The sequence below is a fragment of the Coregonus lavaretus genome, assembly GCF_964263955.1.
Source record: "Coregonus lavaretus genome assembly, chromosome: 10".
NCBI classification, from domain to species: domain Eukaryota; kingdom Metazoa; phylum Chordata; class Actinopteri; order Salmoniformes; family Salmonidae; genus Coregonus; species Coregonus lavaretus.
Genome location: NC_139997.1, coordinates 23,285,193 through 23,308,381, shown reverse-complemented (window position 1 = coordinate 23,308,381; position 23,189 = coordinate 23,285,193). Strand labels below are relative to the sequence as shown.

At 41.9% G+C, this 23,189-nt stretch overlaps 1 protein-coding gene across 3 annotated transcripts in view; it reads left to right on the top strand.

The window, feature by feature from the left end:
- LOC311136638 (cell adhesion molecule 1-like) overlaps positions 1-23,189 on the top strand; it is a 456,023-nt gene that overhangs the window by 397,983 nt on the left and 34,851 nt on the right. For 2 of the 3 annotated variants that reach the window (XM_084170837.1, XM_084170836.1), the window contains one exon: positions 17,503-17,535. The exons of the other annotated variant lie outside the window; for it this stretch is intronic. In XM_084170837.1, the coding sequence (XP_084026963.1) occupies positions 17,503-17,535 (33 nt within the window). The remainder of the gene's footprint in view (positions 1-17,502; positions 17,536-23,189) is intronic. 3 annotated transcript variants of the gene reach the window in all.

Genomic DNA, 23,189 nt, shown 5'->3' with positions numbered 1-23,189 from the left:
AAACGTTTGACCTGTGTCATTGCCAACAAAGGGTATATAACAAAGTATTGAGAAACTTTTGTTATTGACCAAATACTTATTTTCCACCATAATTTGCAAATAAATTCATTAAAAATCATACAATGTGATTTTCTGGATTTTTTTCTTCTCAATTTGTCTGTCATAGTTGTACCTATGATGAAAATTACAGGCCTCTCTCATCTTTTTAAGTGGGAGAACTTGCACAATTGGTGGCTGACTAAATACTTTTTTTCCCCACTGTATATCTTTTTAAGTTTGCATATTGTGACTGTAAGTTTGATTGTACTTTACAAGGGTAGAGATGCAGGATCTGTGTGTGTGTTTGACTGTGTCTGTGATGTTATCAATTATATCAATTTTGTGAAAGTTTTGTGAATAATATGTTCACAAAAAACAAGAGTAGAGATGGTTCAAGGGTAGAATTGTTCTGCAAGCATATGTACACCTACAGTACACTAGTAGTTACGTGTCAATGTGAAAATGAATAAAGGCTTCACATGTTTTGTCACGCATATAGTATGTGGCCCTTCACTTGGTTTCAAAAACTCAATGTGGCCCTTGAGCCAAAAGGTTTGCCCACCCCTGCTCTAGGAGCTCAAATGCAATAATGTAATAACCTGATAACCAATGTTTCCACAGACAAGCTTCTTCATCACTTTAATTTATTCAACATAAAAAATATGAATATCTCAAAAGTACCCTTTTTATTTTGCTTATTTTTAGACATGTTGTTTGGAACAATATACTCTTCAAATACATCACATTTCCAGAGTGGGCTCTCTGGTACTTTTAATGATATGACCCATTTTATACATAGACATTGACATAATAGGTAATTAACTAATCACAGCCCTCCTTCAGGATTGCACATTCAGCAAATCAGCAGCAGAGGGAGTTCTGTTTGAATCTGTTTTCCCATTCACTGTGTTGGTGTTGCTCATAAAATAGATCATAACTTAGAATTAGCACAGAGAGAGCCCACTCTGGAAATTGTATGTACTTGTATAGTATATTGTTCCAAACAATGTCTTAAAATGAAAAGGTGCTTTTGAGATATTAATATTAATATGTTTTATAAATGAATGTGAAAAATTGTATTTCAGAATCTAGACATACTCCATATGTTAAAGCACACTATTAGGAGTATAATGACACCACGATGTTGTCTGTATCATGTATGGTTCACAGAGTATTCTCCCCCCTTGGCATTTTTACTATTTTGTTGCCTTACAACCTGGAATTAAAATTGATTTTTGGGGGGTTTGTATCATTTGATTTACACAACATGCCTACCACTTTGAAGATGCAAAATAATTTTTATTGTGAAACAAACAAGAAATAAGACAAACAGAAAACTTGAGTGTGCATAACTAGACATCTCTTGGGGTATGTCTCTATATCTCTATACATCTGTTGGGGTATGTCTCTATACGTTTGGCACATCTAGCCACTGGGATTTTTGCCCATTCTTCAAGGTAAATCTGCTATAGCTCCTTCAAGTTGGATGGGTTCCGCTGGTGTACAGCAATCTTTAAGTCATACCACAGATTCTCAATTGGATTGAGGTCTGGGCTTTGACTAGGCCATTCCAAGACATTGAAATGTTTCCCCTTAAACCACTCGAGTGTTGCTTTAGCAGTATGCTTAGGGGCATTGTCCTGCTGGAAGGTGAACCTCCGTCCCAGTCTCAAATCTCTGGAATTTCGCTGTATTTAGCGCCATCCATCATTCCTTCAATTCTGACTAGTTTCCCAGTCCCTGCCAATGAAAAACATATCCACAGCATGATGCTGCCACCAGCATGCTTCACTGTGGGGATGGTGTTCTCGGGGTGATGAGATGTGTTGGGTTTGCGCCAGACATAGCGTTTTCCTTGATGGCCAAAAAGCTCAATTGTAGTCTCATCTGACCAGAGTACCTTCTTCCATATGTTCGGGGAGTCTCCCACATGCCTTTTGGCGAACACCAAACGTGTTTGCTTATTTTTTTCTTTAAGCAATGGCTTTTTTCTGGCCACTCTTCCGTAAAGCCCAGCTCTGTGGAGTGTACGGCTTAAGGTGGTCCTATGGACATATACTCCAATCTCCGCTGTGGAGCTTTGCAGCTCCTTCAGGGTTATCTTTGGTCTCTTTGTTGCCTCTGATTAATGCCCTCCTTGCCTGGGCCGTGAGTTTTGGTGGGCAGCCCTCTCTTGGCAGGTTTGTTGTGGTGCCATATTCTTTCCATTTTTTAATAATGGATTTAATGGTGCTCCGTGGGATGTTCAACATTTCTGATATTATTTTATAACCCAACCCTGATCTGTACTCCACAACTTTGTCCCTGACCTGTTTGGAGAGCTGCTTGGTCTTCATGGTGCCGCTTGCTTGGTGGTGCCCCTTGCTTAGTGGTGTTGCAGACTCTGGGGCCTTTCAGAACAGGTGTATATATACTGAGATCATGTGACAGATCATGTGACACTTAGATTGCACACAGGTGGACTTTATTTAACTAATTATGTGACTTCTGAAGGTAATTGGTTGCACCAGATCTTATTTAGGGGCTTCATAGCAAAGGGGGTGAATACATATGCACGCACCACTTTTCCGTAACGTATTTTTTAGAAAAACAAATCACACTTTTTTTTCTTTTTTTTCACTTCACCAATTTGGACTATTTTGCGTGTGTCCATTACATGAAATCCAAATAAAAATCCATTTAAATTACAGGTTGTAATGCAACAAAATAGGAAAAACGCCAAGGGGGATGAATACTTTTGCAAGGCACTGTATAGGTCTAAATTGACCTAAAATAGCCAAGTTCATCTTTATTGTCTACAAAATTGTGATACAAATGTAAAAGGCATGTCAAACATCATTCCTCCCAATGAGGTTTCTATGTGACAATTGCCAGTACAATCTGAAATACCAAAAATATTTTCGTCCTGGCGTGGAATCGCCCCTCTCTTTCTCTCTCTCCCTCTCCTGTTGCTCCCAAAAGCTTATCACGATCTGGGCTGTATCCCGCCCTGTCTGAGCCAGGGATTACATAACTCCTTTGTGTTTCCTGAGGGTTGACAATGACGCCATATTTTCATACGCTCAAACAAAAGAGTGGAGACGGGGACAGGCAGACGACTCCCTTCTCTTCCCATCCAGCTATTCACATTAATGTACTGTAGACACATAGACTCGTCTTTCCCCAAGTGAGGTGCATCTCTCTCTTAGGCTACATTCACACAGGCAGCCCAATTCTGATATGTTTTCCATTGTGCTGCCTGTGTTAACACAGCCTTAGTGACTGGAAAAGTGCAGGTCCCCTGCCACTCCTCAAAATACATTTGAAATCAACTTAGTCGCAAAAGCGATATATGTGAAAAGTTAACTGTCCCCTGGCGTCGTCATCAGAATACATTCACGGTGTGAATGTCAGCACTGATGTTAGGATCATTTATGGAATCCCTTGTTTGATCCTATTTCCTGTTAAACAGAATGCAGATACAGTGATACATTTAGCTCTGATCTCTCCCCTGCCTTTCTTGTATTATCATGTACCTGATGCAATGAACAGGCAATATATTTCCTTTTTCTGTTACAATTCCTGTAACCTTGGCTCACCTCTCCTCAAAACCAGTTACTGCAGATACAATGTTTGTCCTTACTATTGCTTTGGCTTACTTTTATGCCCCCCAACTTGAATTGGTTTCTGTCTAGAAGAAACACTGACAAGGTACAAATGAGTCCTCTAGATCTGGGGCCGTATGTAACGAGCATCTCAGAGTAAGAGTGCTATTCTAGGATCAGTTTTGCCTTTTAGATCAGAATGAATGAATGAATATGACTACATGGACAGGGGGACCTGATCCTAGATCAGCCCTTCTGAGACTGGTATTTGTAGGCTGTGAGTCAACCAGTTGATCTATAATTGATGTTAAACGATCTGTTAAATTAGTTTTGGACATGGATGTGGCCTGTCACTATGATCAACTGTATTTCCTTTCTCAGTCCAAAAGCTTATATGTGACCCACCACCTGGATTCGGTCCTATGTAGCAAAATTTGAAATTGTGTTTTTTACATTGGATGAAAGTAGAGACTCAGAGCTAGAAAATGGAATATCATACACTGCAGTTAAGGAACAACGGGAAAGCAATTCTGCTTTGAAAGTTGATAAACTTGTAACCCCACTTTTGATACACCTACTGGAGAGCTCTTCTTTGTTCAGCATCATTCACACCCTCTTAAGCCTTAGCACCACCTATCTCTTTAAGGATTCACACGTGAGGCCATGTTTTTTGTTGTTGTTGATGTTGTTGTTTTTTAACTTTATTTAACCAGGTAGGCCAGTTGAGTTCTCATTTACAACCGTGACCTGGCCAAGATAAAGCAAAGCAGTGCAATAAAAACAACAACAACACAGAGTTACATATGGAATAAACAAAACGTACAGTCAATAACACAATAGAAAATCTATATACAGTGTGTGCAAATGTAGTAAGCTATGGAGGTAAGGCAATAAATAGGCCATAGTGCAAACTAATTACAATTTAGTATTAACACTGGAGTGATAGATGTGCAGAAGATGATGTGCAAATAGATGATGTGCAAATAGAGATACTGCTAAACAGAGTGAGTAGTGTAGTAAACAACCAAAGATTTCAAGACTAAAAGGGGTAAAAGTAGTAGCCTACAATAAGGAAAAACTCCAGGTAAAAATACACTTTATCTAGTCCTTGGCCTATATCCTAATCTGACTTTGGTGCAGGTCATGTTGTTCTTCACATTACCGTCTCTGGTAAACACACATTATATCAAATAAAATCTATGTTTATTTGTCACATGCACAGGATGTAGAAGGTGTAAACGGTACATTGAAATGGTTACTTGCGTATTTGCATAGTAGCAATATCAAAAACAGAAAGTGTTCAGATAATTATTAGCCAACGCTTACCCAGACACACTTTTCTAAATTGATGGGTCATGTGAAATAAATGATATAACCACCATCTAGCTAAGTGGATGGGTCACTATTGTCTAGACATGTACACATGTTCATGAAATACAATAGATGGCCGTAATCACCCCCAGACAAACCTGGCTAACTTGATCATGTAATCATCTGGCAAGGTGGAGTCTTTTGTTTGGGCATGTAGCTAACTAGCTAAACAATGAACCAGCATAATCTCAACTCATACTACTACCAATACAAACTGATTGTCATATCTGTAGTATGAATATGCAGGTAGCTAAAGCTAACCAACTAGGTTCAATGTTAGCTAGCTAGCTAACATTAGGCTATAACTAGCAATGCAAATGGATTTCTGATTCGAATAATATTACTACACAGATCATACACATAATGTTAGCTAGCGAGTCAGCAAGCTAACATTCATTAACTTGCAATGAAAATGACTCTGACAAAATTAGAAACTTATAATATCTGAAAATGTAGCTAGACTCTTACCCCTATACATGGATGAACGCTTCACAACAGACTGGAACCATGTAACTCTGTTTTGTTTGTAGCTACATCTTGTTTGGCGTTGTCAAGTCACTCCGGTTCACACTGACCGTGGTGTTTGCAGATTTTGTTTCCAAATTATCATTATAGTTCTCGATGGCTAACGTTAAATCTTTCAAAAAAGTCACGGTAGAAAGGATTATCAACACATACTGAGCAGCTCACGTTATTGACAGAAGCATGCTACATGGCAGACCAATCAAAACTCATCTCCCAACATGTCCAGCCCATCATTATCTCAGATGGAATACAAGTTTTGTCAGAACGGCTGATGTGGATGTTGTGTAGGAGTCAAACGCAGGACACAGAAGCTTCGTCCAACAGACTTTACTAAACGAAAAAATAATAACACTGGGCCTCAACTAATCAGGAGGCGAACGATTACGCAGCAGTGCGTAAAACACCTAAATACTATAGCGCACGAAATACAGTGCGACTGTCCTGAACATACAAATAGCAAAAACGAGCAGCACCAAAAGACAGGCGGAACAATTACACACAACACACAACTAACAAAACGAGAAACTTATAGGAGACATAATTAACACTAAAAGGAAACAGGTGTACAAAGAAGACAAAACCAAACAAACATCGATAACATACAACGGTGGCAGCTAGTACTCCGGGGACGACGACCGCCGAAGCCTGCCCGAGCAAGGAGGAGGAGCAGCCTCGGCCGAAACCGTGACAAGTTTGTTATTAAGGTACATGAAAGTTCACATGTTCCAGAAGGCATTTCTGCCAGAAAAAAAAAGCATTTGGATAAAAATTATGTTTTAAAGACGTTCAAATGCCTCTCTGTGAAGTAGTGATGTGTGACATACGCCTAGCTTCCTGAAACGGGTCACATATGAGCATGACAACAACACGATGATGCCGCAAATCATCATTCTTCAACTACATTCAAAGGTATTTATCAGGTCAATACGATATCTTGGTTGCCATACTATTGTGGACTAAGTGCTCTATTCAATCCGTATTGTGGAAATTCAGTGTTACAGCGTGATTCAAATTTAAAGGCAATGTTTCCGCGTTAGCGGAGACTGCATTCACGGTAAAAGCTGCAGATGACGGCTCAATAGGAAATTACATTTACATTTCTATCACTCAATCTGTAACACTTCAGCAATACAGATTGAATAGAGCCCTAACTATAACCATTCGATTGTATTAGGTTTTCAACTTAAAGCCATTTGCAATGGCTAGTAAATTAACTTGCAATTGCAATTCTCTCTCTTTGTTCATAACAACTCTCATTGTCAGAAACTATTTGCTGAAGGCCATTTTCGGCATTGCAATTCATAATCTTTGAAATGTGCATAAACAAAACAACACTTTACGGCTGGCGTTTGAGCTGAGCAGCCCTGAGCTAGAAATGTTATCAAAGTCTCTGACAGACCTTTCTCAGCACAATTGGAAGAAATCTACTGAGGCCGGGAAATCTTAGGCATTGTGCTCGATTATGTTATCTAATTGGATTAAATGAAAGACCAAAGACCTAGTGACATTGCTGATTGGATACACCTTCTACTCACATCAAACAAGTGAGTGTGTCTTAGTAGGCTGTTACCTACATTGTCAGACTCATGTAATCTAGTATCGCAATTAGATAAGATAAGATGTACTTTATTGTCCATTAACTTACATAGAACAGAAATGCGTGTTTATGCTCACAACCCAAACCCCCAAGACACGGACACACACCGAGGGGCTTGACGCATTGGGTCAGCTGCAGTGCAACACCCCTGGAGCAATTGTAGACGTTAATGCACTAAACACTAATTGAGAATCAAGTTTATTTATGCAGGAGCGTAGTGACATCACACACATTTCAAGAAGCAAAGTGTCACCGGCCACATCATCATGATGATGCGAGCATGATGATGTGGCCAGTGACACTTTCCTACTTGAAAGTCCAATATCTTGAAAACTTGACTGCTGACATGCAAAACATGTTGTGACTGTATCAACAGTGGACTAATGAAAAACATACCAAATATAGTTTTTGAGAGGATTTTTCCTTTAACTCTCTGGGGCCTTCCATTATTCCTGTGTATTTAGATGTGAGGGAACAGTCTGTTATGGCCATAATGCACTGTGCCGGCTGATTTCATTTCTCCACCAGCGCAGATACGTATATATCATAGGCAGTAGCGGCAAACAAATCTAGCAGAGGGTACGCAGGGTAGAGGCCGCTTAGAAATATAATATATTTTTGATAAACTGGCTATAAAGGGACTGGAATGGGGGTATACTGCACTTTTATTCAAATTTATTAAAGCCCCAATGCCAGAATAGTGCTCGGTGGCTTCAGGAGGTGGCATTTAGAGATGACTAAATTGCCATTTACACTGCAAAATAAATGGCTAAATTGAAGGACCTTGCTCACTACACTCTTAGAAAAAAAGGTGCTATCTAGAACCTAAAATGGTTTCCACAGAGGGTTCTACAGTTGAAGTCAGAAGTTTACATACACCTTAGCCAAATACAGTTAAACTCAGTTTTTCACAATTCCTGACATTTAATTCTAGTAAAATTCCCTGTTTTAGGTCAGTTAGGATCACCACTTTATTTTAAGAATGTGAAATGTCAGAATAATAGTAGAGAGAATTATTTATTTCAGCTTTTATTTCTTTCATCACATTCCCAGTGAGTCAGAAGTTTACATACACTCAATTAGTATTTGGTAGCATTGCCTTTAAATTGCTTAACTTGGGTCAAACGTTTCGGGTAGCCTTCCACAAGCTTCCCGAAATAAGTTGGGTGAATTTTGGCCCATTCCTGCTGACAGAGCTGGTTTAACTGAGTTAGGTTTGTAGGCCTCCTTGTTGCACACGCTTTTTCAGTTCTGCCCACACATTTTCTATAGGATTGAGGTCAGGACTTTGTGATGGCACTCCAATACCTTGACTTTGTTGTCCTTAAGCCATTTTGCCACAACTTTGGAAGTATGCTTGGGGTCATTGTCCATTTGGAAGACCAAGCTTTAACTTCCTGACTGATGTCTTGAGATGTTGCTTCAATACAGTGAGGGAAAAAAGTATTTGATCCCCTGCTGATTTTGTACGTTTGCCCACTGACAAAGACATGATCACTCTATAATTTTAATGGTAGATTTATTTGAACAGTGAGAGACAGAATAACAACAAAAAAATCAAGAAAAACGCATGTAAAAAATGTTATACATTGATTTGCATTTTAATGAGGGAAATAAGTATTTGACCCCCTCTCAATCAGAAAGTTTTCTGGCTCCCAGGTGTCTTTTATACAGGTAACGAGCTGAGATTAGGAGCACACTCTTAAAGGGAGTGCTCCTAATCTCAGTTTGTTACCTGTATAAAAGACACCTCTCCACAGAAGCAGATTCCAAACTCTCCACCATGGCCAAAACCAAAGAGCTCTCCAAGGATGTCAGGGACAAGATTGTAGACCTACACAAGGCTGGAATGGGCTACAAGACCATCGCCAAGCAGCTTGGTGAGAAGGTGACAACAGTTGGTGCGATTATTCGCAAATGGAAGAAACACAAAAGAACTGTCAATCTCCCTCGGCCTGGGGCTCCATGCAAGATCTCACCTCGTGGAGTTGCAATGATCATGAGAACAGTGAGGAATCAGCCCAGAACTACACGGGAGGATCTTGTCAATGATCTCAAGGTAGCTGGGACCATAGTCACCAAGAAGACAATTGGTAACACACTATGCCATGAAGGACTGAAATCCTGCAGCGCCCGCAAGGTCCCCCTGCTCAAGAAAGCACATATACAGGCCCGTCTGAAGTTTGCCAATGAACATCTGAATGATTCAGAGGATAACTGGGTGAAATTGTTGTGGTCAGATGAGACCAAAATCGAGCTCTTTGCCATCAACTCAACTCGCCATGTTTGGAGGAGGAGGAATGCTGCCTATGACCCCAAGAACACCATCCCCACCGTCAAACATGGAGGTGGAAACATTATGCTTTGGGGGGTGTTTTTCTGCTAAGGGGACAGGACAACTTCTCCAGACCTTAATCCGATAGAAAATCTGTGGAGGGAGCTGAAGGTTCGAGTTGCCAAATGTCAGCCTCGAAACCTTAATGACTTGGAGAAGATCTGCAAAGAGGAGTGGGACAAAATCCCTCCTGAGATGTGTGCAAACCTGGTGGCCAACTACAAGAAACATCTGACCTCTGTGATTGCCAACAAGGGTTTTGCCACCAAGTACTAAGTCATGTTTTGTAGAGGGGTCAAATACTTCTTTCCCTCATTAAAATGCAAATCAATGTATAACATTTTTGACATGCATTTTTCTGGATTTTTGTTGTTGTTATTCTGTCTCTCACTGTTCAAATAAACCTACCATTAAAATTATAGACTGATCATGTCTTTGTCAGTGGGCAAACTTACAAAATCAGCAGGGGATCAAATACTTTTTTCCCTCACTATATCTCCACATAATTTTCCTTCCTTATGATGCCATCTATTTTGTGAAGTGTACCAGTCCCTCCTGCAGCAAAGCACCCCCACAGCATGATGCTGCCACCCCCGTGCTTCACGGTTGGGATGGTGTTCTTCGGCTTGCAAGCATACCTCTTTTTCCTCCAAACATAACGATGGTCATTATGGCCAAACAGTTCTATTTTTGTTTAATCAGACCAGAGGACATTTCTCCAAAAAGTATCATCTTTGTCCCCATGTGCAGTTGCAAACCGTAGTCTGTCTTTTTTATGGCGGTTTTGGAGCAGTGGCTTCTTCCTTGCTGAGCAACCTTTCAGGTTATGTCGATATAGGACTCGTTTTACTGTGGATATAGATACTTTTGTACCTGTTTCCTCCAGAATCTTCACAAGGTCCTTTGCTGGGATTGATTTGCACTTTTCGCACCAAAGTACGTTAATATCTAGGAGACAGAACGTGTCTCCTTCCTGAGCGGTATGACGGCTGCGTGGTCCCATGGTGTTTATACTTGCATACTATTGTTTGTACAGATGAATGTGGTACCTTCAGGCATTTGGAAATTGCTCACAAGGATGAACCAGACTTGTGGAGGTCTACAATTTATTTCTGAGGTCTTGGCTGATTTCTTTTGATTTTCCCATGATGTCAAGCAAAGAGGCACTGAGTTTGAAGGTAGGCCTTGAAATACATCCACAGGTACACCTCCAATTGACTCAAATTATGTCAATTAGCCTATCAGAAGCTTCTAAAGCCATGACATCATTTTCTGGAATTTTCCAAGCTGTTTAAAGGCGCAGTCAACTTAGTGTATGTAAACTGCTGACCCACTGGAATTGTGATACAGTGAATTACAAGTGAAATAATCTGTCTGTAAACAATTGTTGGAAAAATTACTTGTGTCATGCACAAAGTAGATTTCCTAACCGACTTGCCAAAACTATAGTTTGTTAACAAGACATTTGTGGAGTGGTTGAAAAACGAGTTTTAATGACTCCAACCTAAGTGTATGTAAACTTCCGACTTCAACTGTACATGGAACCCAAAAGGGTTATACCTTTAACCAAAAAGGGTTCTCCTATGGGGACAGCCGAATAACCCTTTTGGAACCCTTAATTCTAAGAGTGTACCATCCGCTCGTGGGACAGATGTCATTCATTTCTATTTGTTGTGCCTCTTTTTTTGCCCTCTAAACACAGCTCCGTAATGTATGTTTATCGATATTTTGCCATTTCTTTTTTTTTTTGCTTTCAAAAAGGTTTTGTGAATTTGTTCAAAGGCCAAATCTTTGCTCTCATTTTCTCTGTATGTCTCCATTTATACCCTCACCACTCCCTTTATCTCGCTCTCTTTTTTTCAGAGCATTCTTTTTGGTCGCATTCCCAAAGCATTCTTCCTACCTTATTCTTTCCCTCCCTCTTTGTACTGTTTCCCTCCATTTCTCCAGGTCCCTTATTATTTCCCTCCATCTCTTTCTCTATCTCTGTCAGTCAGAGAGGCAAATAAATAGCTTTTCCTCTTGACATGCAGCATTTGTGCTGGCCCTGTCCTCAGGGCAGGCCGTTGGCCTTTTGGTAGTCAGGGGCAACAGTAGTTATTGTCATCTCTAATGCGGACCCACTCCTGCAGAGCGGAAGAAGGTTGAATCTATCTGTTTGATGAAGTCCACAGATACTAAGACACAGAGTCATCTCTAGCACACTCACTACCTCTATCTTCCCCTCTCTCTCTCCATATACCTCTCTCGCTCTCTCTCTCTCTCTGGATCCCTCTCTCCTACTCTCCCCTCTCTTTCTCTCTCCCTCCCTCTCTCTCCTTCCCTCCATTTCTCTACCTCCCACCCTCCCTCCCCTTACTCCCTCCCTTTCTCTCTCTCAGATTGAATACAGTATATGACTAATGATGTACCAAAATGAGACGTCACAGAATTACACCCCAACCCAGCAACGGAAATAGACGCTCGTAAAGCAGCATTTGGGAGACGCACAACAGAAAAGGCCATTAATAAAATGTACCCGCGCTAATAAAAACAATAGTGTATTAGGAGTCCTAGCCGCCACCGCCTGTTAATTGATGAAAATACATAAACAGAGATGGCAACCAATTCATTTCAACCTTAAATTGCAAAACACCATCTGGTAAACTGATTTTGGAATTGAACAAATGAGGCCCTCACTTGCACAAGCTCTTGCGAGATAGAGTAGTCCATTTCTCTGCCTGTCTTGATTCCTTCCAGCGGCATAAAGCAGGGACAGAGAGGGATGGCTCACCGGCAGAGGATAGGCTAATTCACTAAAGGTCAATTGTATTCCCACGGGGGAAAACAACAACAGCAGTCGTGTGATACACCACTCAGAGAGAGCATCCCGCGGAATTTATTAGGCTTAGCATCATGCAAACATAGAAATGCGCCAAATACGTCTTCTTTATGTAGAGGTATATTGTTATTGGAGGCCATGATTGCACTCCATGATGGCTCCAAGAAGAGGGGACTCATAAAGTAGGCTGGGGAAGGTAATCAGCTAGCTAGCCCTGAATCACCTACGGCAATGAAGCTTGGTTGGTGTGTGTATGTGTGTGTGTGTGTGTGTGTGTGTGTGTGTGTGTGTGTGTGTGTGTGTGTGTGTGTGTGTGTGTGTGTGTGCAAAAGCATTGGTATATTTCTGTTGTGTTTACACCTTGATTTTGAAAGGCGATTATCAGTCATAACAGAGCACTGCAAGATAATTTATGTCAAGTTTATTTAAATACAAACTGTTGGTGCTTTGATGATAAATATAATCTGTGGCCAAAGCAATGTAATTCTGTAGTGATTACTGTAACTGCCACCCACTAACAGAATATATCATGGTATCCTCGTTTAGATTGTGTAACCATGTAGTCGTTTAAAAAATTGCTAGGTGGGTAAACGCAGATCGCCGCTCACAGTGAGTAAAATAACGCTCTCTATACTTTTATTAACAGATTTCCGCAAAGGGTGGGTAAACGCTGGAGCAAAATAAAATAAGTGCATAAACGGCATTTACATGCGTTTACCCTCCACTACACCACTGATTTTTAGTGATGGTTTCCCATGCAGACCCAGATCTAGGGCTCAATTCAATCTGTATCGCCGAAGTTCAGCGCTATAGCGCAATCGAAATTTAAAGGCAATGTCCCAAGCCTCCTGGACTAAAAAGAATGATCTAACTGTGACATTGTACTTCTACAGTACAAACACTGTGGTTCCAGTGGGGATTATATTCTCTGTACTGTCAGACTTTGCAGTGATAGTGCAGTGGTTGTGGTGCACTGGTATTAACAGTAAAACTTTAGCAGACTATGAAGCTACAGTATGTCGCATTCTGCCACTAGGGGCTTGTGGGGAACCGTGCCCATTGTCACGTCTGCTGATGTCAACAAGGACACTAGTGTCTCAGGTGACCTGCAACACGAGGCGAGAGAGAAAGAGAAAAGGAAGGAGGGCCGCACCGGGGGCTGGTGATAGCTCATCAGTAGACATATTGACCAGCCGGCACAGCTGCCACAGCCAAGTAATGGGGTTAGCAGACATCCAGGGGCCACCGATGATTGAGGGTTGCAGAGACGGGTGCTTTATTGTACTGCTTGATTTGAATGAGCAGCGGTATATTACTGCTGTATAGCCGCACATCCCTAGCGCACATCCCTAGCGCCTCCAGCTGTCTTAGGAGGACTGCTTGGAGCCCATCCCTCCTGAATACATTTTACTAGACCTCAAGTAGAGGCTGAGATGTCGTACTATGTCTTAAAATGTCGATTGAGCAAAGAAGGTAAAAACCCTTTCTTGACTGTGCAGACATTTGATTCCCTCTCTGCTCTTCATGCCTACTTGTTTCAGGACTGTTCTTGAACCACTCCATCTTTCTCCTCCCTCCTTCCTGAGGACACGCAGTGTACTCCTCTTTGATAACTCCTACTTTCAGGTGTACCAGAGGTGATCTGGCCTACAAGCAGCCCGATTAAGGAAGCGCTAGGAGCCGTCCGTGTAGAAGTAGCAGCTGCAAAGAAGCGGTAGTTAAAAAGCAAGCAGTGAAATGGCTCCTCTTCCTTTTTACAAGGTCGGAATCTATTTTAAAGAGCAAGCCGAGGTGCTCAATTTATTGACTTATAGAAGATCTACATGAGAGGTAGTGAGAAGAGAGGTATGGAAAGCGAGGGAACACCTCCCTCCACTCATCCTCTCATGTCTACAGTAGATAAGAAGGGGAAACATGGGAAGTCTGTTTACATACAGCTCTGGAAATGCATGTAGCCCCAACTTAACTGTGACTGAGATGGAGGTGTCAAACCTCTTTCAGAATAAAATATGTTTGATACCTATGTTGTCGTTGTGTTGTCTGGAATTGAAACATTGCATTATGCAAGGCGTTCACGTGATTTGCGATGCGCTAGCTAGTATCTGTGTTCGTTGACAGGTTTCTCAACAACAATCTAGCTTTGGTTGGATACAGGCCTACTTTGATAAAACAGTGAGGAACCATGTTACCTGACAGGCTGCTTTGATTGGCATGCAGACATCTCCCTGCGTTTCTAAAATCAGCCGAGTCCTCCTAGGCAGGTGTTTCATCTCAGGAAGACCCAAATGGCACCCTATTCACTATATAGTGCACTACTACAGTATATAGTGCCATTTGGGACTCAGCCGCTGTCAGTCCCCCTGTTCCCATCTCCCTCTACTCCGACACAGTGGAGCGCAGTCAACACATATCTCCTTAGTTTCCTAAGATTTGGGATAAACGCGGAGGAAACTGGTAAACTGTACCCAAAATCATCAAAAGACCACAATCGGATTACATCTAGATTTCGATGTAATCTCCCTGGAGAGAGAGCGGGATGTGGAGTTACGCCACACTCTTGCAGTGATTGACATTGCAAATGGGGTTACCACATAACAAGCCTTACAGTTTCCTGCACCTCGAGGTCTGATAAAGCTAAAGTGTGGTAAAGGGAAACAACCTTCGCTTGTGTCCCCACAATGGCGCTGCATGGGGACAATGACAATGATGTTCCATTCATTGGACTAATTTGCGATAGTACATTTTGGATTTACATGTGTACAGGCAACAGCAAAACTACTACTTACAGTTAAGGGAGAGAGAATAAATGAAATTAACAGCAAATTCAGAGATAGAACAGTGCCTGTTTTATCACCCAATGTCCTCTGTAAATCACATTTATTTTATTGGAGTACTCTTGATGTCATTTTATCATAAAAACAAATACTGAAATATAAACAACGAATAAAGGTTTTCATATGCAGTGCTTTATACTGCGCAACAACAGATATTTTCTCTACTAAGGAACTATAGTGAGGGAAAAAATTATTTGATCCCCTGCTGATTTTGTACGTTTGCCCACTGACAAAGAAATGATCAGTCTATAATTTTAATGGTAGGTTTATTTGAACAGTGAGAGATAAAATAACAACAAAAAAATCCAGAAAAACGCATGTCAAAAATTTTATAAATTGATTTGCATTTTAATGAGGGAAATAAGTATTTGACCCCCTCTCAATCAGAAAGATTTCTGGCTCCCAGGTGTCTTTTATACAGGTAACGAGCTGAGATTAGGAGCACACTCTTAAAGGGAGTGCTCCTAATCTCAGTTTGTTACTTTTATAAAAGACACCTGTCCACAGAAGCAATCAATCAGATTCCAAACTCTCCACCATGGCCAAGACCAAAGAGCTCTCCAAGGATGTCAGGGACAAGATTGTAGACCTACACAAGGCTGGAATGGGCTACAAGACCATCGCCAAGCAGCTTGGTGAGAAGGTGACAACAGTTGGTGCGATTATTCGCAAATGGAAGAAACACAAAAGAACTGTCAATCTCCCTCGGCCTGGGGCTCCATGCAAGATCTCACCTCACCTGGAGTTGCAATGATCATGAGAACGGTGAGGAATCAGCCCAGAACTACACGGGATGATCTTGTCAATGATCTCAAGGCAGCTGGGACCATAGTCACCAAGAAAACTATTGGTAACACACTACGCCGTGAAGGACTGAAATCCTGCAGCGCCCGCAAGGTCCCCCTGCTCAAGAAAGCACATATACAGGCCCGTCTGAAGTTTGCCAATGAACATCTGAATGATTCAGAGGAGAAGTGGGTGAAAGTGTTGTTGTTAGATGAGACCGAAATCGAGCTCTTTGGCATCAACTCAACTCGCCGTGTTTGGAGGAGGAGGAATGCTGCCTATGACCCCAAGAACACCATCACCACTGTCAAACATGGAGGTGGAAACATTATGCTTTCGGAGTGTTTTTCTGCTAAGGCGACAGGACAACTTCACCGCATCAAAGGGACGATGGACGGGGCCATTTCCGTCAAATCTTGGGTGAGAACCTCCTTCCCTCAGCCAGGGCATTGAAAATGGGTAGTGGATGGGTATTCCAGCATGACAATGACCCAAAACACACGGCCAAGGCAACAAAGGAGTGGCTCAAGAAGAAGCACATCAAGGTCCTGGAGTGGCCTAGCCAGTCTCCAGACCTTAATCCCATAGAAAATCTGTGGAGGGAGCTGAAGGTTCGAGTTGCCAAACGTCAGGCTCGAAACCTTAATGACCTGGAGAAGATCTGCAAAGAGGAATGGGACAAAATCCCTCCTGAGATGTGTGCAAACCTGGTGGCCAACTACAAGAAACGTCTGACCTCTGTGATTGCCAACAAGGGTTTTGCCACCAAGTACTAAGTCATGTTTTGCAGAGGGGTCAAATACTTATTTCCCTCATTAAAATGCAAATCAATTTATAACATTTTTGACATGCATTTTTCAGGATTATTTTGTTGTTATTCTGTCTCTCACTGTTCAAATAAACCTACTATTAAAATTATAGACTGATCATGTCTTTGTCAGTGGGCAAACGTACAAAATCAGCAGGGGATCAGATACTTTTTTCCCTCACTGTAAGTCACCAAAAAATATATATATTTCACAACTCAAAGGTCCTATGGGTAATATGCGTGCCCTGTACCATTGCGGTTTGTCACATCAAGGTTAGTATGATTGCATTTGACAAAGGTTGTTTAAGCTGTTTTTATTGAGATTCCCAAAGTCATGTCATATTGATCGAAATATGTACAGCCATACCAAAATCTGCCCTTAGTAAATTAAATGTAAAATGTTTTCCCCAGCTCCCCACAGTCACACATTGGCCTTCAACATAATGCATGACTGTGTGCAGTTGTATTTTATTGATGAGCTGTCTGTGTACCATGTGAACGCTGTCTACACCGCCACGATTGCTGCTGTCCTCCCATAAGCGGCGATGGCGCTCCCCTCACAGTTTGAGGTCCAATGTGTGTGTGTTCTGTTTTATCTTTGCACTACCTTGGTTGCCTTTGATTTCCCTCAAGCCTCGTGTCTTAGTCTTTGTCATGTACTGGTCTCTGAATGCTTGCTTATGGGTTCCATTTGTTTTCTCCCTCCCGCCCCCATTTCTCCTTTTTTTGCATGCCACATTCCTCCTGTTCCCTTCCTCCCTCCACCACCACCACTGCTGTCCCTCCGTCCTTGTGTGCTCAGACACTACGCCCAGCACTGAACCCGCAGCACACGGTTGGTATCTCTTCCCTCCTCTTCTTTTTCGTCTGCCCGCCACAGCATGCCCCACCGCAGCATGGCACCTGATTACCAGCGCTGTTTTAATGTCTCGCTCTCCTTTGATTACTCTACTGTACTGTCTGCCACACTGTGGATGAATGCCTACTGTACATGAAACGATGACTTGCTACGGTTTCATATGTTACTATGTCCGTCTGTCTCTGCTTGTTTGTGTCTGTATGTGCGTCTTTCTGTCTATTTGTACATCTATTGCTTAATCCCAAAACATCCCCTAGCCTCTACACACTTGTGTAGATATGAAAGAATCAGAAAGGTATAGCCAATATGGTAATAGCTCCACCTTGTCCTCTGATAGACTAGGTGGAATTTTGCCAGCATTGCTACACATTATTGTGTAGGCCCAATTCCCCTATAAGAAAGTGGTTAGGGGTCAATTTGGAATTGGGCATTTGTATGACTAGCCTGCTGGTCCTTTTAGCCAGTTTGTGCTTTTAGCTAACTCCTCTCTGTGTTCGTTCCTTGTCTTGCCATACATGTATACCATGACAACAAGAGAAGAGTTGGCTACAGCACATACAGAATGGGTCCAGTCTATTGTATGACTATCCGTCCTTCATGTGTCTATGTCTGTCCGTCTGTCCGTCCGCCTGTCTTTCTGTCTGTTAGTGTGTATTTGTGTTAAACCCTCGCCAGTACATTTTAATTAAAAGAACACCCCTTTTGGGTTTAATCAAAATGGCCACTCTTAATTGAACACAGGCTAATTATCTCCATGACAACGTATGAGGGTGCATAAGTACTTGTTGACATTTGCCTCCAGTGTTCTCATTTTGCGCCCAAAAGTAATAAATATTAACCTGCCTCAAATCATTTTTTCATTAATTTAAATGATGTCTAAATGGCTGGTTTTGTAAGGTGATCGATCACCTGGGATTCAGACAGCGTAGTTCAGTTTGCCAGAGAATTATCGCTTGGTTTCTGTCCACATAGGCCACAAACAGCAGACTATTCATAGAGCTCAGAGGGCAAGACATTTTTGTATGCAGCTAGTGTTTTGAGACATGGAGTGCCCTTCTACTTGGCTTTTCAAGCATAGGAAGTACCCTATTACTTGTTCTTTGAGTAGCAGCACCAGCCTGGGTGTGCAGTGTGTAAGTGGTGTTTTCTGAGGGGGAAAGGCACTGAGGCTTGACTACATATCATGCTACGTGGTACATGTAGCCAGGCTTTAATTTTGCTTTCTCGCAGTTAAGTGCCGTTCTAAATACCATGTCACAAGGGTAATGTTAACCTTGTGGAGTAATGTCTGCCTTGCCTATGATGTATCACTTATAATTGCTGTAAGCCCCAGAATATGTTAGTGCAATTTCCACTATTCAAATAGGACATTGGGTGAAACCCGATGAACAGATTTGCAGATACGATTTTACATATGCAGACATGTAAAGCTATTTGTGGCAAGGAGATGGGGAGGGAGGGGGGGGTATGGTACTATATACACACACAATCTATCTAACTCCTTCTCACCCTTAAATGGATACATCAGGATTTTGGCAATGAAGCCCTTCATCTACTTCCACCGAGTCTGATGAACTCATGGATACCATTTTTTATATACAGTGGGGGAAAAAAGTATTTAGTCAGCCACCAATTGTGCAAGTTATCCCACTTAATAAGATGAGAGAGGCCTGTAATTTTCATCATAGGTACACGTCAACTATGACAGACAAATTGAGGAAAAAAAATCCAGAAAATCACATTGTAGGATTTTTAATGAATTTATTTGCAAATTATGGTGGAAAATAAGTATTTGGTCAATAACAAAAGTTTCTCAATACTTTGTTATATACCCTTTGTTGGCAATGACACAGGTCAAACGTTTTCTGTAAGTCTTCACAAGGTTTTCACACACTGTTGCTGGTATTTTGGCCCATTCCTCCATGCAGATCTCCTCTAGAGCAGTGATGTTTTGGGGCTGTCGCTGGGCAACACGGACTTTCAACTCCCTCCAAAGATTTTCTATGGGGTTGAGATCTGGAGACTGGCTAGGCCACTCCAGGACCTTGAAATGCTTCTTACGAAGCCACTCCTTCGTTGCCCGGGTGGTGTGTTTGGGATCATTGTCATGCTGAAAGACCCAGCCACGTTTCATCTTCAATGCCCTTGCTGATGGAAGGAGGTTTTCACTCAAAATCTCACGATACATGGCCCCATTCATTCTTTCCTTTACACGGATCAGTCGTCCTGGTCCCTTTGCAGAAAAACAGCCCCAAAGCATGATGTTTCCACCCCCATGCTTCACAGTAGGTATGGTGTTCTTTGGATGCAACTCAGCATTCTTTGTCCTCCAAACATGACGAGTTGAGTTTTTACCAAAAAGTTCTATTTTGGTTTCATCTGACCATATGACATTCTCCCAATCCTCTTCTGGATCATCCAAATGCACTCTAGCAAACTTCAGACGGGCCTGGACATGTACTGGCTTAAGCAGGGGGACACGTCTGCCACTGCAGGATTTGAGTCCCTGGCAGCGTAGTGTGTTACTGATGGTAGGCTTTGTTACTTTGGTCCCAGCTCTCTGCAGGTCATTCACTAGGTCCCCCCGTGTGGTTCTGGGATTTTTGCTCACCATTCTTGTGATCATTTTGACCCCACGGGGTGAGATCTTGCGTGGAGCCCCAGATCGAGGGAGATTATCAGTGGTCTTGTATGTCTTCCATTTCCTAATAATTGCTCCCACAGTTGATTTCTTCAAACCAAGCTGCTTACCTATTGCAGATTCAGTCTTCCCAGCCTGGTGCAGGTCTACAATTTTGTTTCTGGTGTCCTTTGACAGCTCTTTGGTCTTGGCCATAGTGGAGTTTGGAGTGTGACTGTTTGAGGTTGTGTACAGGTGTCTTTTATACTGATAACAAGTTCAAACAGGTGCCATTAATACAGGTAACGAGTGGAGGACAGAGGAGCCTCTTAAAGAAGAAGTTACAGGTCTGTGAGAGCCAGAAATCTTGCTTGTTTGTAGGTGACCAAATACTTATTTTCCACCATAATTTGCAAATAAATTCATAAAAAATCCTACAATGTGATTTTCTGGATTTTTTTTCCTCAATTTGTCTGTCATAGTTGACGTGTACCTATGATGAAAATTACAGGCCTCTCTCATCTTATTAAGTGGGATAACTTGCACAATTGGTGGCTGACTAAATACTTTTTTTCCCCACTGTATATGTGTGTGCAGTTTGAAAGAAGTTGCTAACTAGTGTTAGCTTAATTGCTAACTAGCGTTAGCGCAATGACTTGAAGTCTATGGTAACTGCATAGCCTTCCAGTCATTGTGCTAACGCTAGTTAGCATTGGCTTACAAAACTACCTCTAACTTCCTTCATACTGGATGCAGAGACATAAAAATGGTATCCATGAGTTCATCTGACTCTGGGGAATTCATTTCCAAAATCCCGACATATCTTTCAACATAATGCCAACTCTGGTGTGAAATGTGTTTTATGCAACATTTCAAGCAGCTTTATTTCACACCAAATGCTAAATCAATGTTTGTGATCAGTAAGACCATGCAACTCTCTCTTAAGCTTAAGCTAGCTTCTGAGAATTGTTTTATTTATTTTTATTTTACCTTTATTTAACTAGGCAAGTCAGTTAAGAACAAATTCTTAACTGACTAGCATTATAGCTTTTCTTTATCGGCGAGATAGACATATCGATTAAACTGTACCTTTGCACTCTGTTCAGAAACCTGTTCAGTGGCCTAAAAAAATATTTGAGTCATTCAAGGGGCATAGAATACAAAGATGCCAACAAAACAAGTTTCACACAGGTCATTGTGAAATATTAGGCTGTCGCAGAAGTATTATTCTATCGTTACAAAATGTGTTCTTCTTGTTGTTTTGGTGCCCTTTCACTGTTTGGGAGATGTTTCTGCTCTCTGATAGGAGATGTTTCTGCTCTCTGATAACAGTCTATTTTACCTGTTACATAAATAAGGGGGGGGGGGGGGGGGGGGGGGGGGGGGGTATTGACCGAAGGGGGTTAGAAAGATACTACAGTGAACCAGGAAGTCAGTGAAGAGTAACCAGTACATTACCACCAAAGAAAAGCAGTCCCATTTGTGTATTTATGCTACATTGTTGCATCGTCCCCTTTGTCAGAAGTGCTTCACTCTAGCTGATGCTCTATTCAGTTGCTTTGGAGATCGATACTACAAGGCCACGTTGTTGTTACTCCTTTGCGCCGTGGAGCTGAAGTGGGTTGCCTCAGGAATATGAATTACAGTGCAGGGCCGGGAAACGCATTGCTGTCCTGGTCAGATAGATCAAACCCTTATCAGCACGTCAGCCTCGCTGTCAGACAGCACTTCTATCGCCACACACTGGCACCAGCGGTATTCATGGCGTTTCCTTTACCTGACCCACTGTGTATTTAGTTTCACACTGCCTGGGGCCATGAGTTTTTCCAATCTGATTTATCAATAATGTGTTTATCATCTTGTGTGTTTTATTTTACGATAAATGATATGTTGGTGTTTTTTCTCAAAGAATGCATTCGCTCTCTTCCTCTGTTAGAATGGAGAGGTCTGTGGTGAATTTCTATTGTAAGACCCCATTCATTTGGTCTGCTGCCCCTTGTGTGTTCTCTCTCTCTCTTGTTGCGCGAATGCATTCAGGCTTGGTCCCTCGTTCTCTCTGTTAATTTCTAAAGCCAACACGTTTCACTCTGGCCTCTACAAACATGAGGCTAGCATGTCCAGGCCAGTTGTTTGATGATGTGCCTTAAGTAACTATATATCTGCAAGAAGCCAGCCGTAAAGCCAGCGCCGGTACTAGTTCAGATCACCACACAGATTAAGGCAGAAGGAGTGGTGGTGGCAAGGCAATAATGTTTCACCTCATGGTCGAAGTAATGCAATTGAATTTCAAGGACTGGTGCGCTTGTTTTTTTTTTGGGGGGGGGGTTGTGTGTGTCCATTTCATGCATGACATTTTGGAGTACATGATTTTGGTTGTTGTCCTACCTTGTTCTTCATGCTTGAATTACCTCAAAGCCAGGAAATACCATCTCACCATTGCCCAATGTGTAGCTGAGGGCCCTCTGCTTTTCTGAATGTTACTCAGAATATTTCATTCATATTCCTGAAGCAATCGCTAAGTCACCCCCAACAGTACAAAACTCCTGAAGTAAACTCCCTGCAATCCTCAGGAAAAGTGACATTTGCGGCTTGGGAACATTAAGCAACAGCTTATTTATGTATCTTTCTCTCTGTCTCCGCGCAAAGTAACCTAAGCCTCTGTTTGACATGAGCTGAGCCTCCGCTGATGCGCGCCTGTTTTATATGCAGAGAGTGCCAGCCTAGCTAACTACCTCTCGCCGCATCCTCTCTCCCCTGAAAGCTGTCGCCATTGTGATGCCCCTGTTTGTTGTGGCAGAGAGAAGCCAGCGTTATTGAACTTCTTGTTTCAAGAAACAGACATTGTGCTCTGCGTAATGCTACACTTGAGAGGCCCTGTTAGGGTTGGCATTGGGGCTACAGCTCTATATATTCAACAGAATCTTCTGCTCTTATCCACACTTTCTTATTGGAAAGGGCATGGTCGGAGGATGGAACAGGTCTGAAGTCTGTTCCATTAGTTGATAACGAG